The sequence below is a fragment of the Peromyscus maniculatus genome, chromosome 2 (genome assembly GCF_049852395.1).
Source record: "Peromyscus maniculatus bairdii isolate BWxNUB_F1_BW_parent chromosome 2, HU_Pman_BW_mat_3.1, whole genome shotgun sequence".
In the NCBI taxonomy this organism is placed as follows: domain Eukaryota; kingdom Metazoa; phylum Chordata; class Mammalia; order Rodentia; family Cricetidae; genus Peromyscus; species Peromyscus maniculatus.
This window is the reverse complement of record NC_134853.1, coordinates 136125449-136147501: the sequence shown is the minus strand read 5'-3', so window position 1 is coordinate 136147501 and position 22053 is coordinate 136125449. Positions and strand designations below refer to the sequence as shown.

The 22053-nt window shown below is 54.0% G+C and overlaps 3 protein-coding genes across 9 annotated transcripts; 2 read left to right on the top strand and 1 right to left on the bottom strand.

Moving 5' to 3' along the window:
- Positions 1-7468: 7468 nt before the first annotated feature.
- On the top strand, positions 7469-12775 carry Plk3 (polo like kinase 3). Its single transcript, XM_006993487.4, has 15 exons — positions 7469-8184; positions 8291-8398; positions 8488-8604; positions 8753-8882; positions 8978-9065; positions 9821-9916; positions 10001-10199; positions 10310-10436; positions 10634-10725; positions 10969-11062; positions 11201-11284; positions 11382-11544; positions 11711-11840; positions 12042-12155; positions 12267-12775. The coding sequence occupies exons 1-15, from the start codon at positions 7975-7977 to the stop codon at positions 12456-12458; spliced, it is 1944 nt and encodes a 647-aa protein (XP_006993549.2). The 5' UTR covers positions 7469-7974; the 3' UTR covers positions 12459-12775.
- Dynlt4 (dynein light chain Tctex-type 4) lies at positions 12684-17068 on the bottom strand. 7 transcript variants are annotated; one of them, XM_042271687.2, is made up of 3 exons: positions 16569-17068; positions 13757-13818; positions 12684-13459 (listed from the first exon to the last, which is right to left on the bottom strand). In XM_042271687.2, exon 3 carries the CDS (start codon positions 13452-13454, stop codon positions 12789-12791), a length of 666 nt encoding a protein of 221 aa, XP_042127621.2. In that variant the 5' UTR covers positions 13455-13459; positions 13757-13818; positions 16569-17068; the 3' UTR covers positions 12684-12788. The 7 variants fall into 7 exon arrangements, with proteins under 7 accessions (XP_042127621.2, XP_042127622.2, XP_042127617.2 ...); XM_042271688.2 differs by having other exon boundaries at positions 12684-13456; XM_042271683.2 differs by lacking the exon at positions 16569-17068 and adding an exon at positions 14253-14493 and having other exon boundaries at positions 12684-13456; positions 13757-14184.
- On the top strand, positions 15357-22053 carry Btbd19 (BTB domain containing 19). Its single transcript, XM_006993482.4, has 8 exons — positions 15357-15743; positions 17062-17275; positions 17415-17468; positions 18923-18982; positions 19744-19812; positions 19897-20028; positions 20135-20260; positions 20370-22053. Exons 1-8 carry the CDS (start codon positions 15658-15660, stop codon positions 20502-20504), a joined length of 876 nt encoding a protein of 291 aa, XP_006993544.1. The 5' UTR covers positions 15357-15657; the 3' UTR covers positions 20505-22053.

Genomic DNA, 22053 nt, shown 5'->3' with positions numbered 1-22053 from the left:
CTGCTTCCCCAGTGATGGGATTAAAGTTGTGTGTGTGTCACCACCACCTGGCAACTCATTCTTTCTTAAACGTTTGTTTTATTGTGTGTGTGTGTGTGTGTGTGTGTGTGTGTGTGTGTGTGTGTATGTATGTTCACTATGTGCGTGCATGGGCTCACAGAGGTCAGAAGATGGTGTTAGACCCCCTGGAGCTGAGGTAACTGGTTGTTGTTTGCTGCCTGACGTGGGTGCTGAGAACTGAACCCAGGTCCTCTGGAAGAGCAATATAATCTGTGCATGCTCTTAACTGCTGAGCCATTTCTCCAGCTCCAAAATATAGCATTTTTAATAATTCTTTGAGAATTTCATACAATGTATTTTGATCATATTCACCCCTCCTCCCCAACTACTAAATCTACCCCAACTTTCTTCTCTCTAATTCTCTCTTTCTCTGTCTCTCTCTGTCTCTGTCTCTGTCTCTCTCTGTCTCTCTCTCTGTCTCTCTCTCTGTCTCTCTGTCTCTCTCTCTCTCTCTCTCTCTCTCTCTCTCTCTCTCTTGTAACCCATGAAGTCCAATTGTGCTGCCCATATGCTCCTGAGTATAGGGAGATTACTGGAGTCGGCTCAACCTACAAGAGGCCACACCCTTAACAAATCTACAAATCTTTCTCCCCTGGAAGCCGGGAACTGTCCATAGCTCTTCAGTTAGAGGCGGGGCTTGTGAACTTCCTCCTCCTTTGCTAGAATGTTGCCTGGCTCCATCACATGCCAGTCTTGTTCAGGCACCTACAGGTACTGGGAGCTCCTGAGCACATGGGTCCTGTCATTTCCACAGACCTGTTCTCTCAAGTGCTCCTCAACTCTGGTTCTTACAGTTTTCCTCCATCTTCTGTCGTGGTCCCTGAGCCTTGGGGCAGGGCGAGAGTAATAGTTTTAATTTGTTTATTTGGTTGTTTGTCATGATCTGAGTGTGGCCATCAGAGGGACAGCTTGCGGGAATCAGTTCTCTCCTCCTTCCACAACGCAGGTTTGAACTCACGTCATCGGGCTTAGCAGCAAGCACCTTTACTTGCTGAACCCTCTAGCCAGCCCTTTCCAGCCTTTTTGTTTGTTTGATTGTTTAGTGTTGCTTTTTAAAAAAGTAATGATTATTTTGTGAATTCTTTTTTGTGACTTTCTTTGTTTTGAGACAAGGACTCTCTACACAGCTCTGGCTGTCCTGGAACTCTCTATGTAGATCAGGCTGGTCTCGAACTCACAGAGATCTGCTTGCCTCTGCCTCTGGAGTGCTGGGGTTAAGGGCGTGCAGCACTATGCCCGGCTTATTTTTGCTTTTTTGAGACAGGATGCCAGCATGTAGCCCAGGCAGACCTGGAGCTTATTCTCCGGCCTCAGCTTCCTAGTTGTTGGAATTACAATCACTGACGACCAGGGCCTTCATCTCTTCGTTTGTTTGTCAGATAAAAGCCAAGGCAGTGATCACGTCAGAACTAGAACCTCAGAGCATGGAGAGGTCTAGGCGGCTCCTTTCACTGTGGTATAGAAGCCTCCACTCAACCCCAGGAGGGACAGCCTGCCTGCCTCTCAACCCCACTGTGAGCAGGTTCTCACTGGCAAGTGCCTCCCAGAAAAAAGAGCTAAGAATGCAAGAGTCTGAGATACATGAGACCCCGTCTCCAACCAACCTTCCCTTAAACAAAACAAAAACGACAAAACAATGAAGGTAAAGGGTGGTGGACTCATCTAGACTCCTTTCGAGTGTGGTCAGAGGAGACTCATCTTGCAGTTGCTTACCAGCAAAGGGTGGTCTCTGCTACACAGGAGGGAATCTTTTTCTCTTTCTGGTTTTTCAAGACAGGATTTCTCTGTGTAGCCCTGGCTGTCCTGGAACTCACTCTGTAGACCAGGCTGTTGTCGAACTCACAGATATCTGCCTGCCTCTGCCTCCCTAGTGCTGGAATTAAAGCATGCGCCACCACTGCCCAGCAGGAGGAATTCTCTCCTTATCCTGATCTCTAGACTTTTCCCCTTCTTTTCCCTTCCCTTCCCCCTCCATCCCTTCCTTCCTTAATTTCTCCTTTGCTTCCTTGAGACCCTGTACCCTACACCTCCATGACTCTCACACTTGTACCTAACACCAGCTCTCTACTTTGGGAACATTTCCCACAGAGTTAGCATAGAAGTTCATGACCTGAATCTGCCCCAGGAAGGAGAAGGAACCCATCTGCCGGCTCTCCTAAATTATCTTATCTCTCTTCCCACTGAGGATGGGTCCCCTTCTCCCAGCTTTATGATCCCAGAAAGGGAACCATTCAATCCATAAATCACTTGCCCTGCCTCTCCATTTTCTTCTTGCTGGTCCTGCCTGCCAATGCCACTGCCTCAACCCCCCAAATCCCCCACCCCCCCACAGGGATGTTGAGTACTTAACGACATGGGGTGTGCAGTCAGGCTGCCCACATTCCCAAGCTCTCCAAGCTTCATGATCTCAGACAAGCTGTTTATTTATTTATTTATTTTGACAGAGTTTAATGCCACTCAGTGTAGCCTCAAACTGTGTAATCCAGCAGGATCTCAAATTCCTGATCCTCCTGCCTCCACTTTCTAAGTGCTAGGATCGTAGACATATGCCACCATAGCAGCCTAACTTCTTTTTTTGTTTTGTTTTGTTTTTTTGAAACATGGTTTCTCTGTGTAGTTTTTTGGTGCCTGTCCTGGATCTCACTCTGTAGACCAGGCTGGCCTTGAACTCATGGAGATTTGCCTGGCTCTGTCTCCCAAATGCTGGGATTAAAGGCTCCACTGCCCGGAGCAACCTAACTTCTTTTTGCGGAATCAATGAATTTCACCAAGAGGAACTGGAGATGCCAACACCAGTTGCATTGAGTTGCTGAAAACATTTAGTTATATGAAGTACTCAGGTGAGCAGGAGGAAATCATGAAGCATAGTCCAGCTATTAGCAGTTGTGTGGGGGGTGGGGTGGGGAGAGATAAGAATTTTTAAAGATTTATTTATACAGTGTTCTGCCTGCATGTATGCCTGCATGCCAAAAGAAGGCATCAGATCTTATTGTGGATGGTTGTGAGCCACCATGTAGGTGCTGGGAATTGAACTCAGGATCTCTGGAAGAGTAGCCAGTGCTCTTAACCTCTGAGCCATCTCTCCAACCCCTTAAATTTTTAAATTACATTTATTTACTTACTTATTCTGTGTGTAGGTGAATCAGTTCTGTCCTCCCATCCTGTGAGTCCTGGGGACTGAATTCACATGCATTATTAGAGGCAAGTGGAGCCATCTCACAGGCATTTTTAAAAATTAAAATGGTTTGATTATTATTATGATAGCTGTATGTATACAAAGTGCATGTACAGATCAGAGGACAGTTTTGTGGAACTGATTTTGTGGAATCTTTCCCCTCTTTGTGTGGGCTCTCAGGGTGGGACTCAGGTTATCAGTCTTGCATAGCAAGCCTCTTTACCCACTGAATTCCCTCACCACCTCCTCCATTTTGCTTTTTGTTCATGTGGAAATTTTAAAAATTGTGTATCCCAGGCCAGGCGGTGGTGGCACATGCCTTTAATCCCAGCAATCGGGAGGCAGAGGCAGGCGGATCTCTGTGAGTTCAAGGCCAGCCTGGTCTCCAAAGCGAATTCCAGGAAAGGCGAAAAGCTACACAGAGAAACCCTGTCTCAAAAAAAAAAAACAAACCAAAACAAAAAATTGTGTATCCCATGCTGGCCTCAAACCCATGAGGTGGGCTGAAGTCCCACCAAGGACCCGAGACCTCCTTACTGATTAACCCAGCATTTCCTCCCGAGTCGGAAGCCTAGCCTCTTACTCTTGACTCACCTTCCCCTTAGGTTCTGACTAAGAGCTACTGACTCTGACTTGCAAAGAGGGACCAGGAGTCCTGAACATTCGCTCAACAGAGCAGGAGGCCTGACAGCGTCCCTATTCGGGGATGGACACACAGAGAGCTCAGAAAAATCTCAGGTTCGGTCCAGCTTCACATGCCGGAAGGAGAAAGAACTAGGAAGAGGAACAGTGATATATGGGAGGCAGACAGATGTAAAGACACCTGACCAGCAACCCCACGAAAGTCAAGTAACTGTGACCAGTGGAGTCAGGCCAACTTGTGTTCAGGTATTGGACCTGGCCCTGGGGAGCTGAGTTGACCTTGGGGAAATGGTGCCACCCCCTGTGAGCTTTCATTTCCTAGTGAGGATTATGATCACTTCCACATCATAAACTTCCTGGGAGCAATCAATACACTAATTGCCAAGGTCACTGCCTGGGACATGGGAGGGCCATAGACAGGGAGCAGGTTACACAGAGAGGCACAGGCAGGCCCTTATACTAGAGCATCCTGGGGCAGAGCTCAATGGTAGAGCATTTGCCTACGTGCACAGGGTTGTCAGTGAGATATCTCCTGTTATCCTGACTCCCATAGGAGGGTTCGAACCTTGTTAACTTCCCAAGTTGGACAGTTGCCTGGGGTGTAGCCCTGTGGTAGATCACTTTCTTGACAGGCCTGAAGCCTTGGGCTCAGTCCCTAGCATTGGAGAGGGAAGAAAAAAACAAAACAAACAACAACAACCATCTTGCAACCCTACCTTTGTTTCAGAGCTTATGTGACCCCCTGTGACGACCTTGTTGTGCCCACCTTGCAACCATGCCTGTGTTTCAAGAGGTCATTAGGACTAACTTGTTTGTCACCATCCCGTAACCCAGCCTATTTTGTCCATCCACCACCCCCCACCCCTCATCCCCGCATTTGGAAACCCCCTACCCCTGAGCTATAAAAGCTTTGTCTTCCTCACGTTCAAGGCTGACCTCTTGAACCCCACCTTAGGGGAAAGCAGCCCGTGTACATTAAAAAAAAGTTAAAAAAACGAATCAGTTCTGCTTATACTTTGATCTTGAATCTCCAACTTTTTTTTTAGTTTGTTTTGTTTTCAAGACAGGGTTTCTCTGTGTAGCCCTGGCTGTCCTTAGATGTCTCGGTGTCTTCAGCTGCATCTTGCCCTCAGACTCTGGTCTGGCCATAATGGATCTTGTTGGGATTACTGCTACATTGTATTGCCCTCCCAGCCTCTGGTTTCACTTCCGTTTCATTCTGCCTGCCTCTGCTATCAGACATCTCACCCAACCTGCATCAGACTCGAAAAGATCTTTTTTGGTGTTATGTTTTGGTTTGTTTTTGTTTTTTTAGACAAGGTTTCTCTGTGTAGTAGCTTTGGCTATCCTGGAACTTGCTCTGTAAACCAGAGACTGGCCTCGAACTAACAGAGATCCTCCTGTCTCTACCTCCAGGGTACCTATCATGAGTGCTGGGATTAAGGCATGCACCACTGCTCCACCGGGCCACAAGGACCTTGTTAAAGCTTGCGCTTCACGGCCACAGAAAAAGGGGGGTGCCAAATAACCTAAGACCAGGAGAGATACCAGTGATTTAAACAAGAGGTGTCACACTCGGGATTTCCCCTGGGGAGCAGGTAGTGGTGAGGCCGGAAAGGACAAAACTTCAGGTCAAAAGGGCCTGAAGCCTAGTTAGAGCTTCAAAAGACATATCCAGAGTCTGGGCTGGAGGCTGAGGCTCCAGGATCAAGAGTTCAAGGTCGTCCCAGTTAGAGTCAACTGCCAATTTGACTATCTTTTCTATGTAATTTTGGAGCCTGGCCTGGAACTCGATCGTTAGACCAGGCTGGCCTCGAACTCACAGAGATCTGCCTGGCTCTGGCTCCTGAGTGCTGGGATTAAAGGCGTGCACCACAGTTGCCCAGCGTGAGGAATTATCTTGACTGATGATTGGTATGGGATGGCTAAGCCCACTGTGTGTGGTGCCATCCCTGGGCAGGTAGACTGGGCTATACAAGAAAGCTAGCAGAGCTGGTTCCAGGACAGCCAAGGCTACTACACAAAGAAACCCTGTCTCAAAAAGCCAAAAAAAAAAAAAAAAAAAAAAAGAAAGAAAGGAAGGAAGGAAGGAAGGAAGGAAGGAAGGAAGAAACTAGTAGAGAGGTCTGGAGAGATGATTCAGCAATTAGGAACTTGGAGTGCCCTTTCAGAGCACCAGGTTCAGTCCCCAGCACCCACAATGGGTGACTCACAACTGCCTCTAACCTGAGCTCCAGGGGAATTCAACACCTCTAGCCTCCTTCTTGGGTGTCTTGCATGTACACACTCACATACATACACGTATAATTAAATGAATAAATAAGAAAGCTAACCGAGAGCAAATGAGACAACAAGCCCGTAAGCAGCATTCCTCCATGGGTTCTGCTTCAGTTCCTCAGCTTCTGCCGTGGCTTCCCTCTATGATTGACTGTAACCTGTAAAATGAAATAAATCTTTCCTCCCCATGTTTCCTGTGGCCATGGTGTTTATCACAGCAATAGAAAACTGACTAGAACAAAGGTCATCTTTACATACACTGCGAATTTGAGACTAACCTAGAATAAATAAAATCTTGTCTCAAAAAAAGACACATTTGGCCAGGTGGTGGTGGCGGCGGCGGCGGCGGCGGCGGCGGCGGCGGCTCACGCCTTTAATCCCAGCGCTCGGGAGGCAGAGGCAGGCAGATCTTTGAGTTCCAGACCAGCCTGGTCTACAAAGAGAGTTCTGAGATAAACAACTAGGTGGCAGGGATCGGGTGAATGTACTTGTTGGCTCTCCTGACGACTCTTTGTAGAGCAGGTTCTAGGCTGTTCTTGTGTTTACTTCCTTCTTAGCACTCCTCATAACCTGTAATTACTTTATGTATTTACTTCTACTTGCATAAAGTAGAATCGCGTAAACTAAAGGAGGGCTGCAGCGTTGACCATTCTTAGTGGAGGCAGTGCCTGTCACTCATCAGATGTTTTCAGTAAATCGAGGTCGGAATGGATAGCGCCGAGGGAAAACAAAGCCCACAAAGCCAGGTGGAGATGTTCGATCCTTGGACAAAGTCAGAGGGATTAAGGTTCCACGTTGAGCCGGGCGGTGGTGGCACATGCCTTTAATCCCAGCACTCGGGAGGCAGAGCCAGGCGGATCTCTGTGAGTTCGAGGCCAGCCTGGGCTACCAAGTGAGCTCCAGGAAAGGCGCAAAGCTACACAGAGAAACCCTGTCTCGAAAAAAAAAAAAAAAAAAAAAAAAAAAAAAAAAAAAGATTCCATGTTGAAGCCTGGTGGTGCCTTTAATCCCAGCACTCAGGAGGCAGAGGCAGGTGGATCTCTGGGTTCGAGGCCAGCCTGGTCTACAGGGTGAGTTCCAGGACAGACAGAGCTGCACAGAGAAACCCTGTCTTGAATACAAAACCAAACCTTGACTACCAGGCTGTGTTCCACAAACCCACTGTACAGTCCCAGACCAGGTTCCGAAGCGTGCTGTTCCATGGTTCCCAAAGAGGGCACACTAGGCTAGGACTACGGGCTCTGTCGCAGAGCATGAGACGCTTACAGGAGACCGCCCTGGTTGGTGACGTGCACGGAGGAAAGTTTGCGCCACCCCTGCCTTTCTTCTCCCAGCTGGAACGCTGATCCCTGTTGTTGCTCAGAAGAGGCCTCCGGATACCTGGCCTCCAACTCCGATTTCGGCATACACCCGGAAGGATGAAGAAAGAAAGGGGCCGCCTTTGGCAGGACACGTAGTCACCACGTGGATGGGGTAGCCGAGAGAAAAAAAGAAGAGCACCTGCTGGGGTGACTAGCACTGCCGCGGCGCCTTTAAGGCCAGAGCGGGAGGCGTGGCCTTGAAGTCTGTCCGGGCAGGGGGAGGGTCTTTCAGGTGACGTAAGGCCGAGCCGAGGGCGTGGCTTCTCCAGGCCGGGCAGCCAGGAAAGGGGCGGAGCTCGCGATGACGAGACACCTGGGAGGGGGCAGGCGTTCATTGATAAAAACGCCGGGCTCCCTCGGGCGCGATCGCAGCGTAGAGAAACCAGGCAGCGCCACGCGCAGCCGGGGCCGGGCGGAACCGAGAACTAGCTCGGGCCGGCGCTGCGCCGCGCCGCCCGCATGGAGCCAGCCGCCGGCTTCTTGTCCCCGCGCCCCTTCCCGCGCGCGGCCGCACCGCCCGCGCCCCCCGCCGGCCCGGGGCCGCCTTCTAGTGCCTCGCCGCGGTCGGAGCCTGAGGTGCTGGCCGGGCCACCAGCGCCGGACCCGGGTCGCCTCATCACCGACCCGTGCAGCGGCCGTACCTACATCAAGGGCCGCTTGTTGGGCAAGGTAGGTCGGGGGCTTTGGGGTGGCGCTGACGGAGGTGGAGGAGAGCCCTGCGGGCCCGACCGTGCCTCTCCGGAGCGCCCAGGCCGATGCATCTTCCTCCTCCTAGGGAGGCTTCGCCCGCTGCTATGAAGCCACTGACACCGAGACTGGTGTAGCCTACGCGGTCAAAGTCATCCCGCAGAGCCGCGTCGCTAAGCCGCATCAGCGCGAGAAGGTGGGTCCAAGCCCTGAGGACCAAGGGGTAGGGAGGGGATGGTGGCGTGGGAACCCTGGAAAGATGACGATCTCGGGCCCTCGTCGCAGATCCTAAACGAGATCGAGTTGCACCGAGATCTTCAGCACCGCCATATCGTTCGCTTTTCGCACCATTTCGAGGATGCTGACAACATATACATTTTCCTGGAGCTCTGTAGCCGAAAGGTCCGGAATAAGGGGGATTCATCGGGGACAGGGTTGGGAAAGGAAGTGGATCCTTAATATCCAAAGCTGGGTTCCTGTCATCCTTAGCAAGCACAGCTGGAGGGCGGGTCTGGGGAGGCAAGCAGGGACTGAAACTGGCTTTCTGCAGTCCCTGGCCCACATCTGGAAGGCCCGGCACACCCTGTTGGAACCAGAGGTTCGCTACTACCTGCGTCAGATCCTTTCAGGCCTCAAGTACTTGCACCAGAGGGGTATCTTGCACAGAGACCTCAAGCTGGGTGAGATTCCTGGGTCTGGTCCGTAAGGGTGGGGATCTCGGGAGGGAAGAGATCGAGTGAAGAAGGATCCGACACGTCTCTCTGCCACTATCTAGGAAATTTTTTCATCACTGATAACATGGAGCTGAAGGTGGGGGATTTTGGGCTGGCGGCTCGGTTAGAGCCCCCGGAGCAGAGGAAAAAGTAAGTGAGGGGATGATGGCCACAGTCTGTATATGACACAGATGATGGACAGTGTGACAGTGTGTATGTGGAAAGCAAGGTGACCTGATGTGTGCTTGGGATAAACAGGGATGGGGTGATGGGCTGTCCGTATGTGTGAGGGTAGAGGTGGCAGCCTAGGACAACCGTCTCAATGTGGCACAGATGGGGGGGTGCCCTGAGTCCCTGACACAGAGAGGAGTCTAAGGATTTTTGGAACTGTATGGCTGACCCTGTGTTGGATGGGGAAAACAGGCCAGGCTGTGAGCATGTATGTGAGACAGACTGAGTGTGGGAATGGCAGGACATGCCACTCTGTGTCAGGGTGTGTGTGTAACACAGATAGCATGTGTGGCAGGTGAGTGCCCATGGGGGGTATGACAGCTGGTGTTGGTTGTGTACGGCACAGACTGTGGGAGGTGACAGCCTAATGAGTGTGTGACAGACGGGAGTGGGGGGAGGGGATCCATCACGGCCCCTTTGTAGTGACCTTGGGAGAGGGGGCTGTGATGGGGTCAGGGCCTCCTCCTGTGCCGCTGAGCAGCTGAGCAGCTGGACTAGACGGGTGGGTGAGGACTCAGCTGCCATCCCCAGCATCCATTGTCCCAAGACAAGCAGGAACTCTCTGGCCTTTGGTGACAGGCAGCTGCTTTGTCTGAACTCACAGCAGGGGCAGGCATGGGGCGGGTGCTGGGCTGGGTCTGAGCCTTCCCCCTCTCCGCCCTACCCTCTTTCAGGACCATCTGTGGCACTCCCAACTACGTGGCTCCAGAAGTGCTGCTGAGACAAGGCCATGGCCCCGAGGCAGATGTGTGGTCACTTGGTTGTGTCATGTGAGTGCCAAGGTCACTGGCAGACGGGTGCATGGACGGGGTCTTCCCACGACTTGACTCCTGACCTCCCGTCCCTGGACACAGGTACACACTGCTGTGCGGGAGCCCCCCATTTGAGACCGCTGACCTGAAGGAGACGTACCGCTGCATCAAGCAGGTTCACTACACGCTGCCTGCCAGCCTCTCACTGCCTGCCCGTCAGCTCCTGGCTGCCATCCTTCGGGCCTCACCCCGAGACCGCCCCTCTATTGAACAGATCCTACGCCATGACTTCTTCACGAAGGTCCGTGGTTCTCTGGACCCCCCGCAGTTCAGTCCGCATGGTCTCAAAGGACAGATGGGAGCAGGACCCTTGGGGTCTCACTTCTCTGTTGACGTGGCTCTCTTCCTCAGGGCTACACCCCTGATCGGCTCCCTGTCAGCAGCTGTGTGGCAGTCCCAGATCTGACACCCCCCAACCCTGCGAGGAGTCTGTTTGCCAAAGTTACCAAGAGCCTGTTTGGCAGGAAAAAGAACAAGAGTGAGTCAGGTGTTGCTGGGCTGAGGGCACAGAGCGGTAGAGTGCTGGTTACATTCATTTGAGTAGGGGATGTTCCAGGTGTGGGCGTCTGTAGACTCTTGGGGAGAACATGTGTTGTCTAGACACTTGGGAAGACCTGCCTGTGTGTGAAATGTGGTCAGGCGGACACTGAGGGCTGTGTCCTCCCTCACCCCCAGATAAGAACCATTCTGAGGAGCGGGATAATGTCTCCTGCTTGGTGAGCGGCCTGATGCGCACATCCATCGGTCATCCAGATGTCAGGCCTGAGGTGAGGTGCTCACGTGAGCGTTATTCCCCTGACTCACCCTGACCCTAGCAGCTGAGGGAAGCCCAGCATAAATGGCTGATGAAGCATCCAACCTCGTGGTGGCCTAATTGGCTGTGTCTCATTAGCCAGCTGAGGCTGACCTGGGGTGCCCTGAGAGCCACCAGGGACAGGGCCGGGCCACTGGACTTTCAAGGATTTCAATTCTGGGGTCTAATCTCACTCCCTCTCTACCCAACTGTCCAGGCTCCAGCAGCTTCAGGTCTGGCCCCCGCCAGCTTGGTAGAGACAGCGGCTGAGGACAGTTCACCCCGTGGGACGCTGGCAAGCAGTGGAGATGGTGAGGAGCCACAAGATGAGAGGTGCTGGAGGTGGCTGGGGTGGCGACCCGGGGCCGGAAGGAAGCAGCTGGCCGAGGGACGTGACCTGGGCCCAGGGGAGGCTCAATGCCTCAATGTCAGTATCCTGTTCCCCCCAGGGTTTGAAGAAGGTCTGACGGTGGCCACAGTGGTAGAATCTGCCCTCTGTGCACTGAGGAACTGTGTGGCCTTCATGCCCCCAGGTAAGGCTGGGCTCTGGTACATGTGAAGAGTTGGGCAAGCTCTTTTTGGACCTAGAAGCCGGGGGAACGTCTTCACTCCCTCCCTCTCCTGTAACAGCGGAACAGAACCCAGCCCCTTTGGCGCAGCCGGAACCTCTGGTGTGGGTCAGCAAGTGGGTCGATTACTCCAACAAGTTTGGCTTTGGGTATCAGCTGTCCAGCCGCCGGGTAGCCGTACTCTTCAATGATGGCACACACATGGCCCTGTCAGCCAATAGAAAGTAAGTGCTGGTTTTTTGGGGGGTGCTCTGTATTTAGGGTGCTGTTGTACCAAGCAGGGTTGCACCTTGGCACTTCTCTGCTCAGGGGTCTGGGGTCTCCGATCCAAAGGGGGGTGGGCAACGACAATGCCAGGCTCTTCCTCTCTGCATTGCCCCCCCTTTTCAGGATTGTGCACTACAACCCCACCAGCACGAAGCACTTCTCCTTCTCCGTGGGGTCTGTGCCCCGTGCCCTGCAGCCTCAGCTGGGCATCCTGCGGTATTTCACCTCCTACATGGAGCAGCACCTCATGAAGGTGTGTGGGGGCTGCAGTGGGGGCACTTGAGGGGGACTCGTGCACCTTTGCTACCTTCTGATCCTCCGCTGTTGGTCATGGGGGAGGGGTGGCCCAAACAGAGATAGTGGCTGAACCTGTAAGGGCAAGAGCCGTCCAGAGAGAGAGAGAGAGAGACCCAGTTCATGCCGGTCTGGTGACCCGACCTGCCTGTTCTCCCAGGGCGGAGATCTGCCCAGTGTGGAAGAGGTGGAGGTGCCGGCCCCGCCCCTGCTGTTGCAGTGGGTCAAGACTGATCAGGCCCTGCTCATGCTCTTTAGTGACGGCACTGTCCAGGTAAGAGCCCATCCTAGCAATGGCGGGAAGGTCGGGTAGGCCCCAGGGTTCTGGGGAAGGTCTGTGAGCCTGGTGCCCAAGCCCTGGACCCTTGTGACCTTGTGTGCGCAGGTGAACTTCTATGGGGACCACACAAAGTTGATCCTCAGTGGCTGGGAGCCTCTCCTCGTGACTTTCGTGGCCCGGAATCGCAGTGCTTGTACTTACCTCGCCTCCCACCTGCGGCAGCTCGGCTGCTCCCCGGACCTGCGCCAGCGACTGCGCTATGCCCTGCGGCTGCTCAGGGATCGGAGTCCTGCTTAGGTTCCGACCCCAGGCCTGTGCCTCAAAAAGACTCTGGCCCTTGCCTTTGTGGCCCTTCCTGTCCCTTTGGTGCCTCACTGGGGGGCTCTGGGCTGAATCCCCCAGGGAATCAGGGACCAGTTTTACTACAGTTGGGCATGGCCTGCCCTCCCTGTCTCTTACCCTCTCTCCCTGAGATAAGCCTGAGCCTTAGCTCCCAGCTAGGGGGCATTATTTATGGACCACTTTTATTTATTAACAGACATTTATTTATTGGGATGTGAGCCCCAGGGGGTGGGGGGGGGGCTCCTCCTGGGATAATAAACCGTTTTTAAGAACTTGAAGGCCTTATCATTCCCAGTAGACCACGTGGACAGTCGCCACGGCAAACAGCGAAGTGTTGGTGAAGGTGGCAGAGGCCAGTCCATCGTGCACCGCATCCCAGAGTGCGCGGCTGACCACGTGCACACCCTGTCTCTCGCGTGGGCCCAGCACCACGCTGCACACCAGTTTGTAGCGGGGTAGGCGGAGCTCCCGCACCCGAAGGCGGATCTGTTCGCACAGAGCCTGTGCCAATTTCCCCGCCTCGGTACCGGAGTAGCGCGCGTTGCTCAGCTCGGCTTCCAGCGCTGCCTCCAGGGCCCGCTGAGCGCTTGCTGCTTCCCAGCGCTCCCCCGGTGCCGGTTCTGTGCGGTAGGAGGGTGCCATCCGACGGGCAGGCATCAGCGGTAGCCCAGAAAAGCTGACTCGCGCACCTAAAGGGGGCATTGGGCCCAGGGATAGCCGTCGACCCCCAGGGCCTACTAGGGGTCCTGCCAGTGAGTTGCGGCGGGAAAAGGATGGGTGTAGGCTCAGCAGGGAGCCACGACGGGAGGCTGGGCCTGGGCCTGTAGGTCGGGTCTCGTTAATGCTGGGCAGGTGACCTCCAGACTTCCCTGGTGGTAATTTCAGAGCCAGGTCTTTGGTAGTCTCCTCTTCCTGGCGTCCAGATGGCAGGGTCCTGCCAGCCATGGACATGCCTGCTGGAAGATCCACACTTAGGAGTGACCCTCACTGGCAGAGAGCTCCCTACACCTAGCCTCTTGCTCAGTGAAACTGAGGTGTGTGTGTGTGTGTGTGTGTGTGTGTGTGTGTGTGTGTTTGAGACAATGTCTCACATGGCCTCCAACTTGTGTGGCTGAGGCCGGCCTTGAACTCCATCCCCCTGCCTCCAACTCCTGAGTGACGGGATTACAGGATGTGTGAGCACACTCAGCGCCTCCCTCGTCGACTATAGGCATACATCACCATGTCTAGCTCCTCCATATCCCTTTTCTTACCTGTGTCTTTGGAACAAGTAGATCAATTGGGGGTGCGTGGGCTGCTTAGAGAAGGTTAAGAGCTGTTAGAGATATAATCAAGGGAAGGAGTTGCTTAGATAATGATCATGGAACCTCTGCCCAGGGTTCTTTTCCCTTGGTCACTTTGGAGGCTGACGGGGTGAGCAGTTAAAAGTCCACTTCCTTTCCCCCCCTCCCGCTTGATTTCACCAGCAGAATGGCAACATGAAGCTGGTTTCTGGGTTTCTTCCGACCATAGCCAGAAGGGACAGACCCGACTCCGTCACTCCCGTAGATCTCTCTAGCCTCAGAAGTACAGAATTTAATCGTCTTCCCTGCTCTGAGTAGGGTGTGACTTCTCTTGACCTGCTGCATCTGGAGGCAGGCGACGAGTGAGGCAAACTTCCATCCTGGTCCTCAGGTCTCTCCTTCCAACAGAATCATCTGTGGGATGGATGCCCTCGTCCCCTGAAACTCCCTCAGGCACCTGACTCACCTGCAGCCTTTGGCCTCCAAGCTCTGCTGGCCCCACGGTCTCCACTGAGTGCCCTGAGGGCCTGTGGGCAGGGAAGGCTTTGTTGTGCAGTTACCATGGGATGGCTGTAGCAAGCATGCCCCTCCTTCCCAGGACTCCTCCCTCCAGCCAGACTCTGGAATAACCTAAGTGTTAATGTTATGGGCACCTGCTGCAGGGAGAGAGTACCTGAGTTATGGGGGGGCGGGGGAGGGGGCTTGGAGTTCTGGAGTATTGCAGATGAGGGGGTAGCTGTGCTCATCAGAAGGGTGCTTGCTTTCGAGCCCCTGTTTTTTATGAAGTGGCCAGTCATCTGGCCTGGCCATTTGTGAACAAGCCACAGGGGCCTGGGATGTGCTAAAACCTTGAGACTGTGGGGGCGGCTTCTTAGGAATCCAGTATCTGGGCTCACAGGAAAGAGTACGTCATAGCTTTACATTTTCCCATCAGCCTCAACAAGGACAAACATTTCCGCTTCAGGGCACAGCTAGGGTGGGGCTTGGATGACTTCCTTACTTCAGAGCTGTGTGCTGAGGGGGGGAGGCCTTTGGCTCAGCGGGAAAGACCCAGGCCTAGCAGAGCCATGAGTCAGTGGTGAATCTAAATCCAGTCTCTTGACCTTTGCTGACCCACTCAGGTGCCCTGGGACTTGTCCGCAGCTGGCCACACTTCCTTCATGCCCCAGTATCTAGAATATGATGCCTCTCTCCCTAGGGATGCTTGCTTCTCAGGGATGCCAGAGGCTCTATTGCTTCTGTCAGGACTCAACTCCCCCACTCTGGGAGGCATGGGGCTGCCCCCTCCCAGGCAAACTAAGTCTGAGCTCTGAAAACCACACTTAGGGGGTGAGAATTTTCCTGAGGAGGTGATGTCTCAGGCCTGGCTATCCCGGTCTTAAACTGAACCCGTAGGGAAGGGACTGGGAAGGCAGAGGTCTTGAGTTCTGAACCCCCTGTAGGCAGGAGCCGGCACTAGGACCCTCGAACCCTTCTTAGGGCTCTTCTGAAATATTTTTCTGGGCGGATAGGGAGATGGGCGGGGCCTCCTCAGGCTCAGCTCCAGTTTCCATGGAAACTCACAGGCTTCCAACCCAGCCGCTGCCTGGGCAGGCTCCCAGCCTGGGCCTCATCTACCACCAGCTTCTCCGGGATCGTAGGCCTTTCTAGCCTCAGCTTCTGTGGGCCCTCTCTGTAGTACCTGCACCCCTTTCCTGAACCTCAGGCCTTCATTAGGGGCCTGGGCCTCTTTTCTCCTTGACCTTCAGCTGCTCCACACACAGGCCTCCACAGCTCCTGCCCTTCCTCTCAGGCCTCTCCCCTCACTAGCTCTTGGCCTGGTTGGGCCTCCTAGGCCATTCCCACCCTTTGCTCTGCTGCTCATCCCACAAATGGAGAACCCAGGGCTGACTGTGCGTGGGCAGGCTGCACCCTTTTCCTCAGCGCTCCGAGGCCTTGTCAACAACCCTCAGTACAGGTGAGGCAGTGCTCCCCCTTGCCCCCGCTGGGGGGGGTGGGGTGGGCGGGCTTCCCTAGCTGCCTCTCATGGGCCTATGAATTTGAGGAGGCTAAGGGTGAAGAGGCCGGGAAGGCGCACTTGGCCTCCCTGGTGAACTCAGTCTATGAGGAAGTCAAGTAGGGGGGGATGTCTACTGGCCTGTGTCCATGCTAGCCTGAGGTGGGGGCAGTGGGGGGGAGGGAGGAGGGGGGGCAGCCGTGTGAATTCAGGCACAGCCCTTCCTTCTCTGGCCTGAGGAAGGAATCCTCAAGCCTCTCAGCCCTGAAAGGCGGAATGTGACTTGTCTCACGCCCATTGGGCATTCGACTGAGTGCTGGACTTCTTTCCTTGAAGCGACAGAGGCGCAGAGAACTCTAGGGATTCAGAACAGGATCGAGACACAAAGGATTGGGTCAGAGACCCAGACAGGAAGTAGTTCAAGGCTGCTGACCGCCCACTGCTTGCCCAAGAGGCTCGTGCTGTCTGGAACCAGGAATAGAGTTTACTGGGGGGCAGGGCTGGTGATGGAGACGGACTGCCGCTTCCCGTCCCCACCGGCTCAGAGGCTGCCTGCTCCCCAGGGTTAGTGACTGTCATAGTTCTCTCTCTCTCTTTTTTTTGAGGGCAGAGTGTCACAGTCTGGCCTAAAGAGTGGACCCTTAGGCCTTGAGCCTGGGAGTAGGAGGGAGGCACTGGCAGCTGAAGTTTTCTCCTCCGCTGCCTCCCCCTCCACCTTAGGCAGAGCTTCAGAGGCCCAGAGGCTGGGGCCGGAAGTGATTATGAAGATGGAAAATGTGGTCTCACCTCATGATGGCGCATCACTTGCCATGTCTGTCTGCAGTCAGTGTGCTCTCTACCCCACATCCTCACACCCTCCTACGGGAGGGAGACTGAAAATGCTGAGGTGGCATCTCATGGGAGCAGCACCCAGGGGAGTTTCCTTTCCCCTGGACTCTGACTGGGGAGCCATCCGCCTGGCTTTCGTGAACCCCGGTTTGACCAAGCATAGCCAACTCCTCTGAGCCCCGAGCTTTCGTGAACCCCGGTTTGACCAAGCATAGCCAACTCCTCTGAGCCCCGAGGTCATGGCTGAGCAGCCTGAGAGACAAAGATAGAAAGTCCCAGGGTGGAGCTGAGACTAGGAACTGAGACTAGCATTTAGACCCGAGTCTCCCAGACGTGGGTTTTGACCTTACATAAAAAGAAGCCGGGTGAGTCCCGGGGTGGCAGAGGCAAAGCTGGAAGTGTGATCCGGGGTCGAGATTCCCTTCTCTGGCTCCCTGTCCTCTCTCCGCAGCGATGTCTGCTTTGTGGTTGGCCGAGAACGGCAGGAGGTGTTTGCCCACCGGTGCTTGCTGGCCTGCAGATGCAACTTCTTCCAGAGACTTCTGGGCACAGAGCCGGGCCCGGGGGTACCTAGTCCTGTGGTGCTAAGCACTGTGCCAGCTGAGGCCTTCTTAGCTGTGCTGGAGTTCCTGTATACCAACAGCGTCAAGCTGCACCGCTACTCTGTGAGCTTACCAAGCTGGGGGCCGGGTAGGAGAGAGGCTGGGGTAAGAGGCAGGGGTCTGCCCATTACGCTGTGGGTCAAGGGGCAGGGAAACTCCCTTCTGCTTCCTCACCCACCCCGCCCGCCCGCCCCCCATGCAGGTGTTGGAGGTGCTGACAGCAGCTGTGGAATATGGGCTGGAGGAACTTCGAGAGGTGGGTGTCTCAGGCGAGGCGACTTGCTTCCCTTGCCTTTCAGTTCATAGCCTCCTTTGTAGAAGGAATCTTAAAAGTTCTTATTAATAAAATAGTAAGACACAGTCTGACCGTCTCACACAGACAGAAGTAGGTACCTGGGATCTGCACATGCTCAGTGTGTGCTGAGTGAGGGTCGGAAGTATTTGTGGCTGGCTCTGCACTACAAGGGTAAATGGGCTTTGGCCGGTGATTGAAGGGAGAGAGACACATGAAGATACTTAACATGCATGGGCCATGGTGCTTCCGGCTAGTCCCAGCACGCAGAAGACTGAGGAGGATGGCAAGTTTAAGGCCAGCCGGAACTACCTAGGGAGTTAAGGCTAGCCTAGGCTACAGAGTGAGACTTCGTCTCAAAAAGCTAAACGTAAGTGTGATAGGCAGACTGCTGATGGATGCAGAGAGATTCCTGGAGAAGGAAACTTTTGTTAGAGCTGGAAAACAAGTAGCGTTTTGTTCAGGAGAGTGGGAAGATGGCATTATAGTCACAGGGCACTCAAGGAGCTGGTTAGATGTCTGGGGTGGTTGGACTGGGAACATGGGTGCGGGGTAAACTGGAAAGGTACCAGGAGGCTGCTTCATGCAGGTGTTTCAAAAATTTTTGCTTTAGGCTGGGAGTGGAGTTCAGTGGTGGAACGCTTGCCTAGCATGCTATAGGCCCTGGGTTCAATTGCCAGCACTAGCCAGGTGTGGTGGTATATACCTCTTTTTCCAGCACTCAGGCAGGGTAGAGAGGAGGATAAGACCAAGCTCACGGCCACCCTGGTCCACAGAGTGAGCTCTAGACCAGCCAAAGTTACACAGCAAGACCCTGTCTCAACTTTCCCTCCCCTGGAGTCCTCTTAATGCAAAGGGAGTAGAGATTCACTGAAAGTTTTGGGCAAAAGGAGCTAAGGGGGAAAGGGACTGAGAAAAAAGGGAAAGGAAAGGGCCTGTCAGGCCAGTCAGATTAGTGTCAAAGTCAAGAGGGTGTGGTCGAGATGGAAATGGCGGTCCAGGAGAGGTGGGTGGCTCTGAGACCAGACAGCTGGCACCACCCAGTGCTTCTGGAAGAGCGGGAGATGTCAACCGTGAGATTTAGGTTTCTGTTAAAAATAGAAGTGTCATCGAGTCAAGGAGGGAACAGTGGAGGAAGAGAGAGAGGGAGGAGGAGGCTGGAGGTCTGGAGGGCCTCAGCGGAGACAAGTGCACAGGGCTTGCTTCGGGCTTGGCTTTGCTAGCCTCCGGGCTCTCTAGGCTTGCTAAGTTGCAGGTCGGAACAATTCTCTTTCCCAAAGCTACGCAGTCAAGGCGGCTCTGGGGCTCTGGGAGTCTGGGTGACTCATTGCTGCAAGCCTACTCACCCTTCTAGGGTAGGACTTGAGGTCTTGAAGCAAGGACACCTCCACACAATTCACTTCCGTTTCTGTCCCCAGTTATGCCTGGAGTTTGTGGTGAAGGTGCTGGATGTGGAGTTGGTCTGTGAGGCCCTGCAGGTGGGTACTGCTGGGCAGCTCTGGGGAGGAATCTGATTTTGAGAATGTGGTCCTGGCCTCTCCACATGCCAGAAGCCTTTGACTGGCTACATCTGCTAGAGAACAATGTGAGGGCATGTTTACTCAAGGTTGCTGATGAGATAAACCCTGTGCCCAGATCTGTGGGTGTAGAGCACATCAGTAAGGTCATCCGTAGGAGGAAGTCAAAGGGCTGGGCAAGGCAGGCATGGTGACACACACCTTTAATCCCAGTACTCAGGACGCAGAGGCAATTAGAGCTGAGTACGAGGACAGCCAGGGCTACATAGTGGTCTTCTATTAAAAGTGGGAAATGGGGCCGGGAGGTGGTAGTGGCACACGCCTTTAATCCCAGCACTCGACTGGAGAGGCAGAGGCCAGAGGATCTGAGTTCGAGGCAGCCAGGACTACATAGAGAAACCCTGTCTTGAAAAAAAAAAAAAAAAAACAAGAGTGGGAAATGGCTCTTAGCAGGCACAGAGGAAAGGTGGGATGTGGAGTTTAGAAGCCAAGCCTGGGCTCCAAGATGGAATTTGAAGGACCTGAACATGGCCTCCTTTATCATCGGCCTGTGTGTTCATGGCCACCGCGTTTTCCCCAGGTCCAATTTCATTAGACATTGCATGTGCTGTGATGTCTCCCCATTTGGGATTGCTCTCAGGCTTGTGGCAGTCCCTAGTGTGCAGAGCTGGGTCACACGGCCTCTCCAGTCTCCAGCCTGACCACCTTCACTCTGCTCTCAGGTTGCTGTGACCTTTGGCCTGGGGCCGCTGCAGGAGCGGTGCATAGCCTTCATAGAGGCTCACAGCCAGGTACAGCTCCCCATCTTTATACTTGCGGCCTGTCTCTCCCCCCACGCCATTCTTTTCTGCCCTGATCGAAACACCGATCCCTAGGAGGCGCTCCGCACCCGTGGCTTCCTGGAGCTGTCGGCCACTGCGCTGCTGCCCGTGCTACGCAGCGACAAGCTCTGCGTGGATGAGGCTGAGCTGGTCAAGGCTGCCCGAAGCTGGGCGCGCGTGGGCGCCGTGAGTGGGACCTGGGGGAGGCGAGGGCGTGGGCCGCAGGAACTCGGCAGACGGGCGGCAGGGCACAGGCCACCGCTCCGTCGGGGCTCAGGGTTCGCTTCCACAGGCGGTGTTGGAGCGACCAGTGGCCGAGGTGGCGGCTCCAGTGGTTCGAGAGCTGAGACTGGCCTTGCTGGCCCCGGCGGAGCTGAGCGCCCTGGAAGAGCAGAACCGACGGGAGCCGCTCATCCCGGTGCGGACGGGAGTAACCAGGCTCAGAGCCACTCCGCCACGTGGGGATGCGGAGCTGGGACCCTTGCCAGGGACTTCGGACTCCGTGGTGACCCGCTGTCTCCCTATAGGTGGAGCAAATTGTGGAGGCGTGGAAGTGCCACGCCCTACGGAGAGGAGATGCGGTCCGAGGCGCACCGTGCCGTCGGCGAAGGGGAACCCTGCCCCGGGATCACCACCGTTTTCTGGACCTTCGTTTCAAATGACCTACTTCCGGAACTTGGGAGGAATTCGATCACAACCCAAACTACAGCTCCCGAGGTGCTCTGCGCTCGAGGCGGGCTTCCGCCCCCAGCAAGCCCAGCCAGCCGGATGTCGGAAGAGTAGTGCTCAGTCTGGAGCAAAGCTTAAAGCCTCCGCCTAGAAGTCGGGGCGGGGCAGTGGGCACAAGGTTAGGGCCGACGCCCCGAGACCGGAAGCGAGGGTGGCCTTTGTTCCATGAGCTCACCCCGCATCCTGCTGCCGGTCACTCCTCTGTGCCCCTCTATTTGGATACGCGGCTATCTATTTACCTCATCGTCTTTAACAACAAATCAGCTTCCTGGCTCCAGGCTCAGTGCGCATTTGAGTTTCTCATCTTTTCTCCCACTCTTCCGGCCCAGTCAATAGTGCTTCTCATTTCTGCGGGTCAGGAACTGGGATCTCCTTCTTGCCTACCTCATGCCTTCTCCCTTCTAATAGCACTTTCGAGTTGGTTCAGTCTGCAGCCTCTCTAATGCCATTTCCCCCGCCAGTGGTCCCTCACTCCTTTCTCCCTCAGCGCACAGTGCATCCTTGTGATGGCTCCCCCGCTGCGACTGTCACTCCGTCCCCCAGTCCTTCAACGTTCTTAACTACTAAAGTTCCTAGATATTTAGCAGTTCTTAACTCTGAGTTTGGGAGTTCCAGAATTAACTTTTTTGGGGGGGGTGAGGGATGGATAATCTCTCACTGCGTAACCCCCAGCTGGCCTAGAACTCACTATGTAAGCTAGGCTAGCCTTGAATTCACAGAGCTCCGACTGCCTCCCTGGTACAGAGATTATAGGCATCATGGACTATTACTTCCAGCTTAAGAAAGAAAAAAAAAATCTGGGCAGTGGTGGCACATCCCTTTGATTTTGATCACAGCACTCGGAAGGCAGAGGCTGGCTGGCGGATCTCTGAATTTGAGGCCATCCTGGTCTGCAGAGCGAGTACCAGGACAGCTAGAGCTACACAGAGAAACTCTGTCTCAAAAAGTTAAAACAAAGACTTTTATTTTTGGTTTTTCGAGACAGAGTTTCTCTGTGTAACAGTCCTAGCTGTCCTGGAACTCCTCTGTAAACATCCACCTGTCTCTGCTGGGATAAAGGCAGGCACAAAACAAAAACCCCTTGAAGAGATGGGAAAAGAGCCGGGAGGTGGTTTTAATTCCAGCATGAGAGGCAGAGGCAGACGGATCTCTGTGAGTTTGAGGCCAGCCTGGTCTACAGAGCGAGATCCAGGACAGGCACCAAAACTACACAGAGAAACCCTGTCTCGAAAGAAAAAAAAAAGATAGATGGGAAAGAATCTTAACTCATGCTCAGGCTGGTCTGGACTTACTGTCTCAGCATCTTCACTTTCAGTAGCTGGAACTACTATTATATATATATATATATTTTTTTTTTTCCAAGAAAAAGCACCACCGCCAGCTCCCAGCAAATAATTTTAAAGGAGTTGTAAAGCAAGATTTAAAAATGAAGGACAGTGGACACTTTAAAAGGAAATAAAATTATAATTCTGACATACAAAA

Excerpts from the sequence above, each read along its gene's own strand:
- Plk3 (XM_006993487.4), top strand. The coding sequence starts at position 7,975 with ATGGAGCCAGCCGCCGGCTTCTTGTCCCCGCGCCCCTTCCCGCGCGCG. Across the intron at positions 9,917-10,000 it reads TGGTCACTTGGTTGTGTCAT|GTACACACTGCTGTGCGGGA; the intron begins GTGAGTGCCAAG and ends CCCTGGACACAG. Across the intron at positions 10,437-10,633 it reads TGGCAGGAAAAAGAACAAGA|ATAAGAACCATTCTGAGGAG; the intron begins GTGAGTCAGGTG and ends CCTCACCCCCAG.
- Dynlt4 (XM_042271687.2), bottom strand. The coding sequence starts at position 13,454 with ATGTCCATGGCTGGCAGGACCCTGCCATCTGGACGCCAGGAAGAGGAG.
- Btbd19 (XM_006993482.4), top strand. The coding sequence starts at position 15,658 with ATGGAGAACCCAGGGCTGACTGTGCGTGGGCAGGCTGCACCCTTTTCC. Across the intron at positions 15,744-17,061 it reads GTCAACAACCCTCAGTACAG|CGATGTCTGCTTTGTGGTTG; the intron begins GTGAGGCAGTGC and ends CTCTCTCCGCAG. Across the intron at positions 19,813-19,896 it reads TCATAGAGGCTCACAGCCAG|GAGGCGCTCCGCACCCGTGG; the intron begins GTACAGCTCCCC and ends ACCGATCCCTAG.